Here is a 19,779-nt window from a genome sequence, read left to right as displayed (position 1 = left end):
ATTCTTCTCAGCATGCCACTTCTGAAACAAGTGAGGATCCTGAAGTGGAAGTGACCATTGAAGGTTGGCCATTTTCTCAACTAATTTTATTTTGCTCACTTGTTTCAGAAGAATCTCAGTCATGTGGCATTGTGTACATCACTTCTATCCTTCCTCCCAAACCCTTCCCATTCCATAAGATAACTTGTGTTGGGCAAGCTAGTCTTTTGTAAATGCAGAATTTGAATCATGTTTTTTAGAGCAGTTGATGTCAAAAATGCAAAAAAAAAAAGGGGGGGGGGATATTCAATTTGATATTACTGCTTACCAGAAGGAAGCAGGTTCTGTTTCAGTTGAGGATGTTTCATTGGGCAATGATTAAAGCTATGGAAGTTCTCCAGAGTATTCAAGAAAGATCCATTCATTTGGTAATCTAGTAAAACCAAAAGACCTGTTTGTCTGTAATCTCCCCACATCATTTTGGTCTTGCTGAAGTTTTGTAAGATTTGAGGCAGATTAAACAAAGTGTTCACTTGAGAAATTCAAATGGTAGATTTGAGAAGTAGAAAATACCTTGTGAAGTTGACCGCCTAATGTTAAGGTCTGGTAATCTACCTTAAGTAAAATCATCTTAAATCTGTTTCTTCCTGCACTTATCTCCTCTCCACCCACCTATTGCCTGTAATAAATTGCTATTTCAAAAACTACACGAATCTCATAAAAGAAAGAAAAGTGAGATGAAAGAAGTTGAAGAACTGAAAGGGCGTTCAGATTTTGCAGTTCCACACTAGTAACTATTGTGCTAAGAACTGTGAATTTAGTAAACAAGGTTGGTTGAATTCTGATAAGACTGTTTAGATGATGTATGACTTGTTCATGCCTAGTTATTTGGATATTCTTTGATGAGAAATAGGAAAATAAGTTATTTCTGCATGTGAAGAAAAGTATAATATTGATAGCTTTTCCTGCTTGAAAAATAAAAGCACCATGTTCTGTAATGTAGTGTCAGATTTTGTAAATAAAGTTAATAAGAGTAAGTCCTTTCAGTGTTAAATTGTATTATTTTACTTACTTTGTCATGAATTTGAAGGGTGTGACATAGAAATATAATCTCAGAACATAGTTACAATGCATTTTTTCTTCATCTCTCTCTGTTTCATTTCTAGTACTGGCAAATGTCAGTCTATTAATTTTTCAAAAAGTGTTCAAGAATGCTAGTCTCTATTTGCTAACAACGGACTCACACTGGAACATCTGTTTATTTTACTTTGAGCAGCTGTTGGATTAACCTGGCAGGCTAATGTAGGTTATTGGGGGGGGAAGGGTGGAAACAAAACTAAAAGGGACATTCCTGTTTATGCATGTGTATGTTTGCATCAGACATCTTCTTTTCTCTTGCCTCATAACTTTTTAGTTGATAATTGCATCCTTGAATATATAGTTTAACATACTTCTTATCAAAAATAAGTTTTTCTTTCTTAATGTTTTGGCAGACATTGGTTTCTCTCTGTTTAAAATGCAAGCTTATTCACATTTATTAGAGCACTAGTAACATTTTACACATCTATTCCTGTTAATTTATTTAGTGTTTATTCATTTATTGCTGGAATTACAACCAAATTGTGCGTCTTATATAGCGAATGTTGCTGAAGCCCCGCCCACCTGCCAGCCCCCACCCTTCAGCCTCTGCCTCCCAGCAATTTGCCTCCTTACAGCAAACAGCCTGGTCAGCTTCAGCACAGCCTGATTAAGAAAAAGCAGCTGATTGTCAGTTGGAATTGCCTCCTGATGATCAGCTGTTTCCAGCTGCAGAGATTGCCATTGCCTATTGCCACTTCCGCGTGCCTCATTTTCGGCCTCCACATCCTGTTTTTGTCCTCCGCGCACCCCATTTTCTGGCCGTTCCGATCTCTGCTGCCTGGAACAGACAGAAAATGGGGCGTGCAGAGGCAGAAAACAGTATGCGGAGGCCAAAAATGGGGCACACGGAGGTGGCAATAGGCGATGGCGATTCCCGCAGCCTGAAACAGCTGATTGTCAGGAAGCAATTCCAACTGACAATCAGCTGCTTGTGCTCAATCAGGCTGTGCTGAAGCTGACCAGGCTTTTGGCCTCTGTACACCCCATTTTCTGCCCGTTCCGATCCCTACTGCCTGGAATGGGCGGAAAATGGGGCTCGCAGAAGTGGCAATAGGCAATGGCGATCCCTGCAGCCTGAAACAGCTGATCATCAGAAGGCTGACAATCATCTGCTTTTTGCTTAATCAGGCTGTGCTGAAGCTGACCGGGCTGTTTACTGTTTGCTGCAAGGGGGCAAATTGCTGGGAGGCAGAGGCAGATTTTTTTTCTTTTTTTCCTCCCCAAAAACTAGGTGCGTCTTATACTTTGGAGTTTCTTATAGTCCAAAATATACGGTATCTCTTGTCCCACCATCTAAGAATATATTTATTTGATATTCTGAGAGAGATTTATATCCAATAACTTTGTGATATTTTTATTTTCAAGTCATTTAATCTAATGTAGAATCTTTATATTTGGTTGGAACTCCAAACAGAATGGGGTAGGATAGGGCCGTGTTGAAACTAAGATGGGAAAAGCCAGGGTGCAAATTCTAACCCTACTGACATAATTTGAGTATCAAATAGGAAAGCGAATCCTTATTTTGGAATAGTTCAACAGCAGATTATTTGTCATGATTTTTAAAGACAATGTGATAATGTCAAGTAACAGCTGTGATGCATATGTTTGTCTCTCTGAAGATGATGATGACTATTTACCACCACATAAGAAGACAAAGAGCATAGAACCAGTTAATGATACTTCCACTGTGGGGAGAAGAAAAGCTAGAGAGTTCAATTTTGGTAAGTTTTAGATTAAATTATCTTTTTGAAGCAGTTCTAGTTTAGACCCATTCACTGGGAAAGTTCAAACAAGGCTAATTAAGACTGTCTTTCACAAAACCTATTTTGCTAGATCATTGTGGCAGAATGGTATGCCTGGGAGAGGTGAGCAAATAAAGGTACGAGCATATGCCAAGGGTATATATGTTAAGAAGTTCTGGCAAGTAAGATAATATTAATAAGAGATGAGGCTGTCACGTTCCTTATTCTTGTTTCACTGAGGTATAAGAGGAAAGGGAGGAGAAGTACAATAGGATTTGCAAGATTGTATTATAGTCTATCTCAATAGATTTCTGCTTTTCCTGTTGAATGTGGTTCCTGTTCTGGTCTACCCCAAAGGGATGACTATAATACAGGTAGTTCTTGACTTTGGACCACAATTGAGCCCAAAATTTCTGTCAAGTGGGACATTTGTTAAGTGAATTTTGCCCCATTTTACATCCTTTCTTGCCTGTTAAGGGAATCACTGCAGTTGATAAGTTAGTAACCCGGTTGTTAGTGAATCTGGCTTCCCCATTGACTTTGCCTGTAAGCAGGTTGCAAAAGATGATCACGTGATCTTGGGACACAGCAACAGTCATAAATATGAACCAGTTGCCAAGCTTCTTAACTTAGATCACATGAGCACGGAGATGCTGGAAAGGTCGTAAGTGAAAAAAAGTTATAAGTTACTTTTTTCAGTGCTGTTGTAACTTTGAACGGTTACTAAGCGAACTTGTAAGTCGAGGACTACTTGTATAAGCAGAGTCACACAAGGCATAAATGTCATCTCAATTCTCCAGCTAAAGCAAGCAGGCACGTGTATTGTGCAGTTTTGATATAGGAAGATGCTAGAGGTGAAATATGACTTAGTGACAATGGTAAAGGGATAGTTTCAAAGTACACAAGAGAAGGCAATGATAAACCAAGCTGGGTGGTAAAACCAGAGTTAGGAGGGAGAGGAAAAAGACAGCAGAGTTTGGAATGGGTCAGGAGAGAGCAAAGTCAGACTTTCCCTAGAAAGTCAGAGTATATCTATAATTATTTAGGAATTAGATATAGAAAAAGTGGTACCAAATATTCAGTATGGATTTGGAAAAGACAGAGGAACATGAGACATTGCTGATACATACTGGATTATTCAGAAAGCCAAAGAATAGCAAAAAGAAGTGAACATGTGCATTGTTTATAGAAGGATCCTTACTTGTCAATCATACAAAGCTGTGGAATATGCTTAGAAAAATGGGAATGCCAGAGTTCTGGGGAAGGTAAGGTGAACTGAAGAAGGCTCCATGAAAGCAGAGCCAATGCCAAGAGATCACGCCCACGGAGAGGGAGCAGGTATGATTGTCAGGGAGGGGGCACCCGAGGTGCAATGCAGGCAGGATGTGCAATGGAGGGTTGGGCAAAATATGTGTGAGAGATGCCATGTTTGTAAGGGAGTGAGGGTGCTATGCAGATATGAGAGAGTGTGTGTGAGAGGCACTGTGTGGGCTGGGGAGAGTTTGTGGGGGTGGTGAGTGTACTGATCAGGGAAGGTATGTAGTGGTGCACAAGTTACAGGCATATAAGTCAGGGGGTGTGGGAGTCTTATGCCAGCAATGTTTAATCTTCTCTGCTGGCTTCCCCATTGACTTTCTAGGAAAACTGGGAGGGAAGGTTGCAAATGTGACTGAATGGTTGTATGTTGAGGACTACATGTACATGTCTGCAAGATGATGCAAAACCTTGAGACAACAAAAACACCTCAGAAGATTTTTGAAGAATGGAATCCAAAAATAGTAGTCACAATATCAGATAGGCAAAGAGAATGAATTAGAAAAAGATGCTTCACTGGATCTACAAAAGAAACTGGCTGAAACTTTAAAATTTAAAAAGGAAATACAAATGAGTAACCAAAAAAGTGATCTGGATAATTCTTTCCTATTGGATTTACAAAAAAAGCTTGTTAAGGCTTTGAAGAACTCTTGATAAGACAAAGAAGAAATGAAGATAAATTAAATCCTACAAGAACGACTGAAATACCTTGAAGTTCTCTCACATGTAAAATCCAAGACAGTCATACTGGCCATGGAGGAAAAGTATATATTTTGTAGAACTAAATGTATTGCCTAGACATATATTTTGAAGATTCAAAATGTTCATGTGAGAGTAGATGTTATGATAGATGTAATCAAGCTCTTCATCAGGCTTCTTTGAATTTAAATATTGAAAAGTATGGTAGAAGAAGGACAAGGAGGTAGTGATTTGACATATATAAACCAGTAAGCTAGCCTTTTATAGAATGCTTTAATGTGATCGGTAGTGTGGAGTTAAGCTAAGTGGTCTTGGGCTTGTTTCATCTTTATTATATAATGAAATGCCTTAATCCTGATATGGAGATGGATTGATTCTAAACCAAGTTAGAATTTTATTTGTGTCTTAACATTCAAAATACAAGTTTTGTATGTAAATACTTCCATAATTTAGGTCTCCTTAACTTTAATGGAAATAGGCTACTGACTCACTTGCTAAAGAGAAATAATTTTTGTTTTTAAAAAACTGATTGTCTGGGAGATGGATGGATAAATGGATATAGGTTTATTTATTTATTTATTGCAGGCTTTACTTTCTGTATTCACACATTAGCATTAGATAGAATTAATACTTAGAATGAAATAAGTTAAAAGGTTTCATATATCCTCTATGGCTAACATGTGCTTTTTTCCTTTCAGAGAAATGGAATGCCCGAATTACAGACTTGAGAAAGCAAGTTGAAGAATTATTTGAAAGAAAATATGGTATGTGTCTTCCTCCCCCATTCCCCAGTTATCCAGTTATATTTGAGTACTTCTAATAACTTTTAAAAAGTTTGATTTCTTTATGCCATAGAGCAGAGGTCTCCAAACTTGGCAACTTTAAGACTTGTGAACTTCAACTCAGGGGTGGGATTCAAAGTTTTTAACAACCGGTTCTGTGGGCATGGCTTAGGTGGTGGGCATGGCTTGGTGGTCATGTGACTGGGTGGACATGGCTTGGTGGTCATGTTATTGGCTGGGCGTGGCCAACTCAATATCACATCGAGGCACGCATCTCCTCGCCTGGCCTCTCGTGACTGTGGGGATGCTGCAACAGTCGTAAGTGTGAAAAAAGGTTATAAGTCACTTTTTCAATGCCATTGTAACTTTGAATGGTCACTCCACACAAACAAAGTACCAGCAAAGGAGGGGGGAAAAACTCCAGAGAAGTTCCTGAGACAGGAAGTCTAGTCCTGCCGAGAATGTAATAAGGGTTAACGGAGAGGCAGTTTCTGTAAGCAACACCAGAATGTTTTCTTCCTGCCTTCCTTACAGGATTAGGCCAGTAATTTCTTCTAACAACTAGTTCTCCAAACTGCTTAGAATGTTAACAACTGGTTCTAGCGAATAGGTGCAAACTGGTAGAATCCCACCCCTGTTTCAACTCCCAGAATTCTCCAGCCAGCATAGTTGAAGTCCACAAGTCTTAAAGTTGCAGGTTTGGGGACCCCTGCCATAGAGTCTTGTGCTGCCATTGTCCAAGAGCTGCCAGTGCCAAAGGGTGTTTATAACTGATTGGTTCTGCAGATTGCAATGGGTTTTAGTATTTTCTGCTTTACTGAAGGGCCTGCTGTTAGAAGTTTTTTTTAGACTTGGCTTCCTAAGAATGCAAATCTTCTGCATGGAATTTAAATACACTGCCAAGAAAAGCTGTACCCTGGGACCTGCACAAAATAAAAAGAGTATTAATATTGTATATTTTGTGGCAATTTATTTTTCTCCTGTGCGGTTTGAAAAGGCATCTATATATGAATTAATCTCCTGCACTGCTTGGAAGGCAGGAATCTCATGATAAGCAAAGCTAGTGTTAATGATGATACTCTTAATCTCTTCCTTCAATTCTGTTTCCCACTTGACTCAATTTAGGCTTCTCAAAAAGTTTTCATATTCTACTGCAGCTCAATTCTGTTCATACTTTTATTTCTCTTACATTTTTTTGTTTTGCACACTTTTTCAAAATTTTCTGTTTTTTAGTTATAATAGTATAAGTAAAAAATCTACCAAGTATCAGATTAAGGCTGAAAAAAAAGGCAAAAGGACTTTTGTCTAAGATATTTTACTGCTGGAGCCAGAGTGCTTTTTTCTTGGAAAATAATTATCCAAGGTTGCTGGATCCAAGGAAGGCATCTTCCGAACGGGATATGCAATCCCTACTTAAATACATTGAGACAACCCCTGGTATCAAAAAGGTTCTGCCAGCTTTCTGAAATTGATTACCAACAAATATGTGCTAACTGCTCAAAAGAGCCAGGAAGGGCAAGTATTCCAAGCTCTTTTCCACTTCATCCAAATCTACCAGCTGGAATGAATCCCAGATAATAAAACAAGTTCTTCCACATCCCACCTTAGGAAGAGACGTAGATTTTGGCAAATTTAAGTATAAATGGCACTTATTATTACGTTGTAGATTGAAGCATGAGCTTTTGTGCTCAGTCAAGTTCACTTTTAGCTTACTGGTGCTCCAGGTGTAATTTCTGCCACATCATCTCCTGAAGACCCTTAATATAAACCAAGATCTTCTGTCAGAAAGAGGTCATGTAGGAGCAGTTTTGTCAAGCTGCCACTCCTAAAGCAGAATGCCAGCTCCAGTCTTTCAGTACTCCAGCCAACACCACAAAACAAACACCACCTTTACCTTAAAGTAAAAACAAAACAAGGAAAAATAACAAAACAATAAATTAACAAAATAGAAAGTCCCTGGTGAGTTTCCACTCAGAGCCAAGTGTATCTGACATTTTGAAGGTGTTGATGTGCAGGTTTTGTATACTCCTATGTAGCTGCCTAACATTTAAAAAGTGGAGTCTAGAGGTAAAGGAAGGGGATGTGAAAAATGTATAAAATTAGGATGTTTTTATATTGGCTGTATAGACATCTTTTCCTTTGGGTAGACCTTATTTACTCCTAACCTATCTCCCCAATCTGCATATCACATAGTTCAGCAACATTTCCTGGCTCACAGATACTATTTCAGACTGTAGTACAATGGACCAGATGTGCCACATTCCTCAAATCCTAGAAGACTTTACAGTATTTAGGACTGGCAAATATTTTGCTATTCTGTTATTATTTTACTTTGGGGTAGCTGAGATCATAGTATGAGGCTGATTTCTTTTTTGATAAAAGAGAACAATTGCGAGATTAAAAACATTAAAAGTCAGTTTTCTAGCAGTGATAAGCCACTGCACAATTCAAAGATTCTTGAAATTTTAGAGGACCCTGAAATCACAAATTACTTGTCCTATTAATTTTGAATCTACAATTCTTCCTTAATTTTTGAATCAGTCCAATCTCTATGCATTGGCAGAATCCGTTAGATATTGAGGATTCTGAAGTGAACTGTAGTACAGTGTCTTCCCTTCCCTATGCAGAAGATTGGGAGACAAAGCTCTCTTTATTTTGAGTCACCTTAAGAATAAGAACTGAAACTCCTTCTTTCTTCTCTCTTTTTACTTCCTGCCAAATGCAGGTGTTGCTCTGTTCAATGGGTTATTTGCTCCCACCTCCTTTCCCCCTGAGAAATGATGAGAATACAGAAAGAGGGAGACGTAAGATGGTCCTATTACATTTTTACATCCTGACTCTAGATGAAAGCATCCTTTTGTAGGTGTGAACTGCAGGCCTACAGAACATATTTGTGAATAGCAAGTAAAAACTTCTGGGTTAATATGGACATGGCATAGATTTATAGTTGAGGTTTGCTATCTGTGTGAACTAATGTGATATTTCTGACCATCTGTAAAATGAATCAGAAAATAAAATATGAATTGATCTGGATCTGTACCATTTATAGCTTGATGGAATAGCTGCACCAGCAATCCAGATTTATGATTATACTTATATCTATAGAGGACTTGCACTGAGAGATTACAATGTTAAAGATTAGAAAAAATAAAATTAGTTAATTCTGAATCATAGTTTGACTATGTTGTATGTGTTAGAGCTCAAAACCAGGGTGCTAATATATTGTTAATTAAAATTACTATTGATAATTGATGCTGCTTGGCATCGGTTTCAGGTCTGGAACCTTGGGGGTCCCTCCTTTTATTTAAAGTAGGCTCCATTGAAACATATTGTTACGTTGGTTACATTCAGCATCCTTTGGGAGCAAATAGTTGGGTATTCTTTATTTAAACTGTAATATAATTTTTCCTTGTTTACATTAAAGCTGAAGCTATTAATGCAAAAGGGCCTGTATCTATCCCGTATCCACTCTTCCAATCTCATGTTGAAGATCTGTATGTGGAAGGATTACCAGAAGGAATTCCTTTTCGTAGACCCTCCACTTATGGGATCCCACGTCTTGAACGGATTTTACTGGCAAGGGAACGGATCCGATTTGTGATTAAGAAGTAAGTAAGTTGGATTTAATTTTGTGGACAAATACATCAGCCTTTTCTTTTTCCCCAAAAGAATTGCTGAGTTGGGATGATCTCCATTTCTCTTCCCCTTCTACAAGAACTGGAATTGAGTCAACCGCGCACTAAAATTTACCTATAAACAGGAAGGTACACAAAATTTTAAAAAAAGTTCTGTTTTAATCTTGGAACAAATCCCTACTTTCTACCAGTTCTGGGAAACCATTCTAGTTACCATTTGGCAAACACCATACCCACAACGTTTTAATGATTCTAAATTTTGGATAAAACATAATTGGAAAGGGCAATAGAGGAAGCTGCTTATGTATTCCTCTTTCTCTTCCCTTTTTCTCAGCAAGTGCTGACATGTCCTATCCTTCAAGCCTGTTCCCCCTTCATCCTAGAGTCTTCTCTTTCCTCCATCCCTTTTGCTGTCCCCATGTATGCATCAGTGCAACATACACTGCTAGCCTGATCCTCAGTCTTCCCAGTACTTTCCCCTCCTTCAGTTGCCACTGGTGACTCATGGCAACATCACCCAACCCTCTCCACAACACCATCTCATATTCCAGAATGCAGTCACTATTCATGGCCATCCAAAAATGTTTCGCTTCTCATCCAAGAAGCTTCTTCTTAGCTGAAGAAGCTTCTTGGATGAGAAGCAAAATGTCTTCAAAGGAAAACCAGAAAGTCCAGTTGCCTGTTGAAAAAGCACCTGTGAGACAACCATGATGTGGATGACTGAGAAACTCCATAGCTATTCATGGAAAGGGAAGATAGATGTTGAGAAAACTGAGGAGAGCAATCTCTGAAATATTCCACACTGAACACTGGAAATGATTGAAGGGAGGGAGAAGAGGCATAGGCACTGGGAAGATCAGGGCATAGGTAGGCTGATGGGATACACTATACTGGGAGCTGCTGAGAGGGGAGAGGGAGTGATGTGCTTCAGCCATTTCTTCCCTTTCCTCAACCATCAAACCATCAATCAAGTCTATAAGTTCCCCCTCCCTTCTACCTCCCATGCCCTCTTCTGATTAGAAACAAATTTGTACACAAACCAAAACATCTGAAACATATATTTTACTTGAGGCACACATCCAAAAACAGCTGTCTCATGCTTGAACAGTTTAATTATAGATCATGTTGTTAATCTTTACCTTTAAATCAAAGACAGACAGAAAAATGAAATTTGCTTTTAAGAAATCTAGAAAAATTAGGTTTGATCCTGAAGGGGTGGGGGGCGGGCTGGTAGATAACCAGGGGGAACTGGTTGTGCAATTTGGAAATCGAAAGGAGGATTTGAATGATGGAGGAGGTCCTATGCACAAAATGAGCATAAGTACAAGCACATTTAACATGATTCTTAACACAACCACTTTGAACAGTAAACTTTCAGAGAAAGGAGCTTGTGTGCATGTGATTTTGGCTCAACTATACCTGCTGATTATGCTGGAATATTTTAAGTTTCAAAATTCCATAACTGTGCGTTTGAGTTGTTGATGGTTCTTAACATCCATTTAATGTCACTATCGATAATATCGAATTATGCTGAGCTTATTAAAGGATTCCTAAAACTATTTGCATCTTTGTTTGTCAGTGAGGAATTTTGACCATTTTGCAACAGTGGAGCCAGGGCACCCGATAGTGAGTATCTGCTTCCACTCATCCTAGAGGCAGGGCATAGGTTTCTCTTAATCCTTCTTCCTATGGGAGGGGAATAGCTCCCTTCCCCAGTTCTAGCCTTGCCTTGCTTTGGGGAATAGATCTATACAAGGGTTCTGACAGCTAACCACATGTTAACATAGACCAGTGTTTCTAAACCTCAGCAACTTTAAAATAAATGGACATTCTGTCTGGGGAATTTGGGGAGTTGAAGCCTACACATTTTAAAAGTTGTTGAGGTTGAGATATATTGTTCTAGATAATCATTTCTTTTTTCCCCCTTTACTTTCCTCTCTATTTTTCTTTGTTTAAAAAGCCTAGTTGGCTCTCATGACTTAATAACTCACAAATGGAAATTCCTATCCATGGACAGTAGAGAAATTTCTCTGATGATGCAGCCAAAGAAGGGATTGCCCTTCAACCCATTGCCACATTACCTTCAGTAATGTGGCATGACCAGTATTGGTCATGACCAACATGACCAGTATTACAGTTACCAAGCCACGTGTTGCTTACAACTGCCAGTGGAGTTGTCATTGGTTCTCTTTAGAGTTTGTTCACCCAGATGCTACATGGGGTGGAAGATGGGGTCCTGGATACTCAACACCCCAAGGCCCCTCTTCCCCTCCATTATTGGACCATTTTCAATGGCTCTGCCAGGCACTATCCCTCTCTGCAGGTTCTATGCATCTTATATTACATCTGGGGCTCCAGAATATGGGATTGAGATTTCCAACCAGGCATGATTTCACTGGAATGAATCTACCCACCCCAGGAAGAAGGAGGGAACTCTTGTCTGCAGGGAAGGCACAAAGAGGAAGATGCAGAAAGCATTGCCCATCCCTGAGTCCTTCTTTTCCTCAGATTTGTCCTCATTAGATTCTCATTAGAAAGGGCAAGCACCAGAGAGAGAGAGAGAGAGAGTTCTAGCTTACATTTTTTGGCATCTGACTCAGTCATATAGAGAAGAGGAGGAAGAATTGTCCCTAGGTAAGAAGGAGAACTTAAAGCCAGTCCCTGAGTCCATCAGGATTTTTTGAAAGCAAATTTTCTACAAGTATTCAGGAAAGTCTGCAGGAGTCTTGCCTGTAGAAAACAGCTCTCTGTTCTTGTAGATCGGGGTGTCAGACGTGTGGGCCAGATGCGTCGTGCACTGGCCATGCCCACCCTCAGTTTAGCAAAGGTAGGAAAAGTTGTGACACATCACATGACGACAACGTGTCGTTGCGAGTTTGACACCCCTGCTGGAGATATTCTTGTGAACCCACTGATAGCAGAGGGGTTCCTGATGGCTTGCATCCCCATCATGTGTTTTCTATTTCCTGAGATATTTAATAAACTCTTAAAATTGGAGTGGAAGGTCTCTGGGGGAGTAAGTGGCACTCCTGCCATGCTATTAAGTTTTCAAGTCCATTCCTTTACTGGATACCTTTCTGGTGGCACTAGTCTTGGGACCCTAAAGAATAAAGATAGTGGAAATACCTCCAAACATGTAGTAGTCAAACTAGGACCCACTGTTTGCACAAGTTGAGCTGCGTGTGTGCATGCTGGCCTACTACTCCCGTGGCCCAGTACCTCTCTTCCCCCGCTCAGCTGGACCGTCAAGCTGCAAAGGTTGGGGACCACTGCTTTATGTGTTGAAATTGAAAGTAAACATAAAGCACTCCTGCTACATACTGAAAACCACCGTTCTATTGGATGCCCTGCCTTTGTAGGCAAACAGTCCTTGTATTTACTGTGAAAGCCTGTAGTTTGTAGCAGAGACAAGGCCTCCAGCTCGCACCTAATAATTACGGCAGAAAAGTTTCAGCCTCCACCCCTCAATCTATATCTGCCTCTGTATTCCTAATTTTCTCAAGTATTTTATCTTTGCGTCTTTTTCTGGCTTATTCTGAAACTGGGAAATAGCTTATCCTTTCCCACTGGAAAGTAGGATTAGAAGAAATCTAAGCCCTGCCTCCAAGATGTGTGGGAGAAGATGCCCACTACCAGATACCCTCTCTCTGCTTAGAAAATTAACTTTTATGGTAAGTTCAGTGTACCATCTTCTCAAGACAAACTTGGCTTATCACATTCCTGCATAGTGTATTTTCCTGTTGAATGATGGTGTTTTTAATTTAGGTTTATAAATGTCTGCTATAATTTGGTCTTCTCACATTATAAAACATGTTCTTGTTTAATTTCTCTGTGGAAATGAGGTGAGGTATATAACAAACAATGTGTTTACTATGGGCTAAAGTTAGCAATCAAAGTGGAATGTTGATTGCTGAAATACATACTTTGTTTGAATGTTTGCAGGCATGAGCTGCTAAATTCAACACGAGAAGATTTACCATTAGACAAACCAGTTACAGGAGGTAAGTGTGTGCACCTCAGTTGTGGCTACATTTGATGTAGATTATCTATTAACAATTATATTATTTAACTATGCTTAGCTGAGCAGAAACAGTTATACAATCTGACTTATTTCTAGTGGATTGACTCTGCCCACCAAAAATCAGCCCAAATTAATTTCATTGCTTTGAAAGATCTATATCCTGTTTTTAGAGACCTTTTCATAAATAAGCATAAATGAATTATTGCACACAGTATCGTTTTATTTCTAGCATTTGCAAGTAGTGAAACTGAAATTGTACCAACTAAAAAAATGGAGTACTTGGATCAATAGTCTGAATAAGTTTAAGGCTGTGTTTCTATCAGTCATGGGCATCTCTTCCTAACCCAGTGCTGCAAAAATGACAACTTGTATCATGATACCATGACACGTGCTCCACCCTTTGTACATATGCCAAGTTTGCAGTGTGTGTATGCATTCTCTTTTTTTCTCACATGTACATACATACCGATATTAATATCTCCATGTACATTGTGGATATCTATGCTACCAATATGGTGTAAATATTAAACGAGCTGAAATGTAAATTGACTTGTTTCCTGCTGAATTAGATATTTAGACTGTAATAGGTACTCTGAGATCAGAGGTCTATTTTCTGGTTGTCCTTTTGCCCTACTTACCCTTTTTGGTACTTGTCACATGACTAGCTATCTCTCTGGCACTTAGAAAAGCTGCAATATCTGCCCTTATTCATTGTTTTGTCCCTTATTATAGTTGCACTATCCTTGATAGCTATTACTTACAAATTCACTTATCAAAAGCATCTTCATCTGGCCTTTTCCTCTACCAAAATGATTCATCCTTCAAGATGGAAAGGCTGGCAAAGTGAAATGGAATTTTCTGAGAGTTGCCTTTGGAATGTTAACTATTTTAGTAAAATCTTTGTTTTCACCATTGATTATAGTGAAAGAAGAATGGTATGCCAGAATTACAAAACTAAGGAAAATGGTAGATCAGTTATTCTGCAGAAAATTTGGTAAGTACACTTGGTAGCAATTCATGTGCGTTGGTAACCTCTTTATAATACTTGAAAAAAATTCTACCAGTTTGGGCAAGACTCTTCTTTCTGTACTGGGATGCTAGTCTCTTATAATTATTTCTGAAAGAGGTGGACAGCTATTCCATCTACTTGATTTTGTGTACTATAAAGCATCCAGAGTCTTTGAATCAGAGTCTTTGAATCAGGTGATCTCTAAATCTAATTATAATTATAGATCAATTAATTATTAAAAATAATAAATTAATGTATTACTTTACTATGAAAATTCTGCCTTGTAAGAAGAAAGGAAAGATCATTTTTATAAGAGAAGGGGTGTAAAAAAATTAGCATCAAGTACAGTGGTACCTCAGTATCCGATTGCTTTAAAACTTGTCAAATTTGATACTCGACGCATTTTGACCCAAAAATGTCGTCCCAGTACTCATTGCTTATTTAGTACTCAATTCACTGCAAAAGGAAGTGGGGGACAGCTGCAGAGGGTGGACAGGAAATAGGCCATGCTGGGAAGGTCGCTGCAAAAGGAAGCAGGTGACAAAGGCAGACAGCAGAGAAGAAGTCAGCCATGCTGGGAAGGTCGCTGACATAGGAAAAGGGACAAATAGGAAATCCTTCCTGGCCGAAACAAACGGTTACATGGTAAATCACATAGTTTGTTTGGTACTTGTCCTTTTTAGTACTTGTTGCCTCTCTGAACCAATTAAAGATAAGTACTAAGGTACCACTGTATAAGTTTAACCTGTTTCTGAGATGCTATTTTATAAATCAGGACATTTGTAGTTTAGATCTTGTTCTTGCATGGAATCTGAGTGCTTTGTGTTGCTATGTTTTTTAATAGCTGAGGCCTTGGGAAGCACTGAACCAAAGGCCGTACCTTACCAGAAATTTGAAGCGCATCCCACTGATCTGTATGTGGAAGGTTTACCAGAGAATATTCCATTTCGGAGTCCCTCTTGGTATGGAATCCCTCGGCTGGAGAAAATTCTTCAAGTGGGGAATAGGATAAAGTTTGTAATAAAAAAGTAAGACCAATTACCTGTGCATTTCAATATGTTCTTATTACATTTGCAAGATAAAAAAACAATCCAAGTTTAAGCAATATAATATATATTAAGGGAATAAAATAATTGCAAGGGATTTATTGTATGTGTTAAAATTACAATGAATGATGCCATTCTCAAGGCTTTTTTTTTCTGTGTTATGCTGTTTAAATAATGGTTTCCAAAATATATACAAGCATCAGAACTAACCTTTATTCCAACCAAGCTTATAGGTCTTATGTACATCCCAGAAATGTTTTTAGAAAATAAAATTTTATGTAGGTGTTGCCTAACAAGATAAAAATGACAGCATATTTCAGAGCTAAAAGAGAACCCCTATCTTGTTGACTTTCTGCTAAATACATGTGCATCCCTTGTGTGAAAGTTGGGGACACCCGTTGAAAATCAGTCTATGGATTGTAACATTGTAAAATTATAAAACATTTTTTGTGTAGTCTTAACGATGAGTAAAACAAATGGGGTTTATATGTTTTAAATGCATTTCAAATTAATGAGTAGACACTGTCCTATTTTGCATTTTGAGCTGCTACAACCTAATAGAGTAGTTTTAAAATAATTTTCATAATGTATAATTCAGAAAAGAGACCCTAAATATTTGAAGGATAAGGACCATAGAATCATTATCTATATTTTAAATTCTAGGCCAGAACTACTCACAATCAGTTCCACAGAAGTTACTCAGCCAAGAACAAACATGCCAGGTAAGATAAGTGTTTCTTAAGATGATAAGAACACCTTTTCCCACTTCAGGTAGAGGTCCCTTTCTTGTTTCTCTTCCCATTTTATATTTAAAGATAAAGTATGGAACTTCATTTCTTTTCTTTCTGAGATAGCTTGATATTCTCCTTTGTTTTTACTTACCTACTGTGATTTGAAAGAAAAGGGTTTCATAGTGCTTACCATATAATGTTTGCAATCTTCCAAATGTTACAATTCCCAGTATTCCTCATCATTCGTCATGGGGGGCTACTTTGACTTAATTATAAGTGAGATCTAGCGAGCCATGGATTCCCCTCCTCTACCATAGCTTCTTCACCTCTGGCTCTTTGTTCTTGTAATTTGAAGCAATGTTACTAACTGGTTTCTGAATCTGTTGGCACATTTATCATGGTGGGAAGAAAAATGAAACCAAGAATAAATTCAGTTAGTAACCTCTTATGGGCTGAAGTGACAGTTGCTCTCATTTTACTCTTCAACTTAAAAAGAGAAGGTCTAATGCAGATTCTAAGACAGGCTATTCATTATTTTTGATAGAATTTGAGAACTCCTGATAAAGTTAAATCAATCCAGATATATTGCTGTATATGTAGGATTAATTAGATGGCATGCCAAGGAATGATTGGGTCTAACATAACGTAGACCTTTGCCTGAATTTTCAAGCACACTTATTGCTTTTTGTTCTCTGCAACAACAACATCATCTAAAAATTGACTATAAATTATAGTACTTCAAATCTGATTTGAATGACTGCCTGATCATTATAATGATAAGATAATTATAGATGGGAAAATAATATTTATGAGACAGTAAAATCTAATAATCAGTAAATGACAGCTACTTTTTTGTAATTAAGGTTTGATGGAAATAGAATGTACATCTATTAAATATCATTGTATCTTATTAAGGTGCAATCTGTATTTTTTGTTTTTATTTTCATTCCAGTCAAAGAAGATTGGAATGTCAGAATCACAAAATTGAGGAAACAAGTAGAAGAAATATTTAATATGAAATTTGGTAGGTGAAGCGTTATTTGTTTGCTAGGTAGTACTGATGTTTCACGTAAACATGCAGAATAAACTACCGTATAAACTGTATTCATAATTCTTGCATTCTGATTAATTGCTTTGGGCGTGAGTGAAACTGTACATGCCAAAGTTTCTAGAACTTCTATGAATGTTAACAGATTATTTAGTAAGAAATATAGTATATAAAGAGTATTGCACATTACTGTATCTCTGGAACAATTGTGATGCCTTGCTTTGATCTATTTTTGGATGTAGATCACTATTAATCCCAGTAGACTTTTGCATAGCTTGATCTGATTTTCACATGAAAAAAGTGGGAAAAGACAGCAAATAATTGTATTTATTCAGGGAGATACAAATAGAGCAGTATAAATGCTGGAGAACTATGTCTTTATGCCTGCCTTTCTTACTCTCTCTGAGGCAGTGGCAAGGAAATTAGTCTTGCTAGCAGAGGAGGAGATTCAGAATTTAGTTGTCTTGCTATGCTAAAATGAAATTTATATTGGATTAATGTCTGTGTAAGAATTCTGAAAAGATACTCTTGGGATTGGAATTATCACTCCAATTCACTGTTTTTAAAGGATGACTGACCAGAAAATGTTTTTTTTTTTTTATTGAGAGGTTCAACAAAGTTTTTAAAAGGTCCTTTCATTTGACTAAAGGAAAGTTTAGTGTTTTCAAGATTTTGTATACTTGGAATGGTATTACCAATACAATAACAAACAAAACCTGAACTTAATTAAGTAGTCTTAGAAAGATTGAGTAAATATCTGGTGGGTGAGTTTTATCTTTGAATGCCATTTCTATATGAGTTTGATCCAAATCAAATTCTTGCCTCCTTTGCAGCACAAGCTCTGGGTCTCAGTGAAGCAGTGAAAGTTCCTTATCCTGTCTTTGAGTCAAATCCTGACCATCTATATGTAGAAGGTTTGCCTGAAGGGATCCCCTTTCGAAGCCCAACCTGGTTTGGAATCCCACGCCTGGAAAGAATTGTGCGGGGCAGTGGAAAAATTAAATTCATTGTAAAGAAGTACGTGGGTACTTTTTAATGAGCTTGTTATTTGTATTATTTCTTGGATTTCATTTTTATTGTGCTGTCTCTGGTAGGTTTCTTAATTTAACAAGACATCTGTTTAATTGTGATCTTAGCCCATGTATCAATAGAGGTAGTTAATACGATTTTTAAATGGTTTGCTGAATCTTCGAAGCTAAGACAGTTGGGCACATTAAAACTTGCATTTTGAATGAGGTGCGGATAATCTTTAGAAAGCTTTCCCATTACCACAATAGATACCAAAAACACTTTTATTATTATCAATTATTCATTTCAAATGTGTGAATAAGATTGAAGGACATAATACAATCATAATAGGATCAAGAGGAGTAATGGTTATGTTCTAATTTCAACAAATAGAATTAGACAAATTCTCAATTATCTGGCTCAGTTATTTAGCTCTGGCTCTGCGGTGGCACTGTGTACATTTCTGCTATTTAAAATGGGTACAGTAGGTGATGCTTACGAAGTATTGACAAATTGCTTCTTAATCCTAACAAAAGAGATCACTTCCTTCTAGAATCCATTTTCCCTGCAAAATCTCCCCAAACATAATTCACTACAGTAACCCCATAGACCAGGGGTGTCAAACTGACAGCCCACAGACCAGATGCAATCATGTGCAGGCCACACACACCCCCTCAGCTCCGCAAATGGGAAAAATGATGCGAAACATCAAATGATGCGGCGAGTTTGCAGTGCCATAGAAAGATACCTTATATAACTTGAGTGTTTGTGAGAATGCTTTAGTAAAAATAAACTGTCTGATTTGTAGGCCAGAGCTTGTTACCTCATACTTGCCTCCAGAATTGGCTTGTAAAGTGAACACTTCAGGTAAGTGACTAAGAAGCTGTAATACTACAAAATGGAAAAATCTGGTGTTGAAAGAAGGATACATGCGTTTGAAAAATAAATTAAAAAAAAAGAGGTTTTCATTGTCTTAATATATTGCATCATATGTTGAACTTTTGAAAGCAGTACTGCTGAAATTTGTGGTGGCTATTGAATCACATTTTCTTTCCTACATAGTTTCCTATTTAAATTCAGATTTTGGGTTAGCATTGATTTGATGATGTTATTTAATTTGGCAATGAAACATTTGCACGAAAACAACCAAGTTTGGAGATCATCAAGAACCCCACTGTTTTGTAATAGTACCATTTCTTTCTGTGGGTTTGGGATGCTGGTTAACTGAGATGCATCCATTGAGGGAAGCTCCATGGAAGAAATGTTTTCCAAAGTGTGTCCCTCTTGTTCTAGTACAGGGGTGTCAAACAAAAGGCCTGCGGGCCGCATCTTGCCCGCGATGTGGTCTGATCCGGCCCACGGGGCCATTCTGGAAAATGTAAGGGGCCAACCCACACCGTTTTTTCCTATGATCAAGAAAACAACCTGAATACAAAAGCTTATCAGGTTTTAGATAGATAGTTAGTATAACAGATGGGAGTTTTAGCTTGGTTAGGAAAGAATGTTTTGTTTCATCAAAATAATAGTGGCAAAAAATAATTGGTTAGAAATAAAAAACAAGTTACTTCTTTTTTTCCAGTAGACTTAAAGAATCTTCATTTTATTTAAGGCCCCCTTGAGTAATG

The 19,779-nt window shown here is 37.9% G+C and overlaps 1 protein-coding gene across 25 annotated transcripts in view; it reads left to right on the top strand.

Moving 5' to 3' along the window:
- GTF2I (general transcription factor IIi) overlaps positions 1 to 19,779 on the top strand; it is a 71,009-nt gene that overhangs the window by 34,322 nt on the left and 16,908 nt on the right. For 14 of the 25 annotated variants that reach the window (XM_087942741.1, XM_087942593.1, XM_087942493.1 and 11 more), the window contains 10 exons: positions 2,739 to 2,840; positions 5,573 to 5,638; positions 9,081 to 9,264; positions 13,234 to 13,292; positions 14,235 to 14,306; positions 15,166 to 15,349; positions 16,031 to 16,089; positions 17,051 to 17,122; positions 17,980 to 18,163; positions 18,963 to 19,021. In XM_087942741.1, the coding sequence (XP_087798867.1) occupies positions 2,739 to 2,840; positions 5,573 to 5,638; positions 9,081 to 9,264; positions 13,234 to 13,292; positions 14,235 to 14,306; positions 15,166 to 15,349; positions 16,031 to 16,089; positions 17,051 to 17,122; positions 17,980 to 18,163; positions 18,963 to 19,021 (1,041 nt within the window). Of the gene's footprint in view, positions 64 to 2,738; positions 2,841 to 5,572; positions 5,639 to 9,080; positions 9,265 to 13,233; positions 13,293 to 14,234; positions 14,307 to 15,165; positions 15,350 to 16,030; positions 16,090 to 17,050; positions 17,123 to 17,979; positions 18,164 to 18,962; positions 19,022 to 19,779 lie in introns of all 25 variants that reach the window. The other 11 variants (XM_087942238.1, XM_026672364.2, XM_087942442.1 and 8 more) reach the window with 1 other exon arrangement.

This window comes from Notechis scutatus, chromosome 1 (genome assembly GCF_049901735.1).
Source record: "Notechis scutatus isolate UNSWTSFEM ecotype Mainland chromosome 1, rNotScu1.2, whole genome shotgun sequence".
Classification (NCBI taxonomy): Eukaryota; Metazoa; Chordata; class Lepidosauria; order Squamata; family Elapidae; genus Notechis; species Notechis scutatus.
The sequence above is the reverse complement of the archived record's forward strand: the minus strand, read 5'-3'. Positions and strand labels throughout refer to the sequence as shown.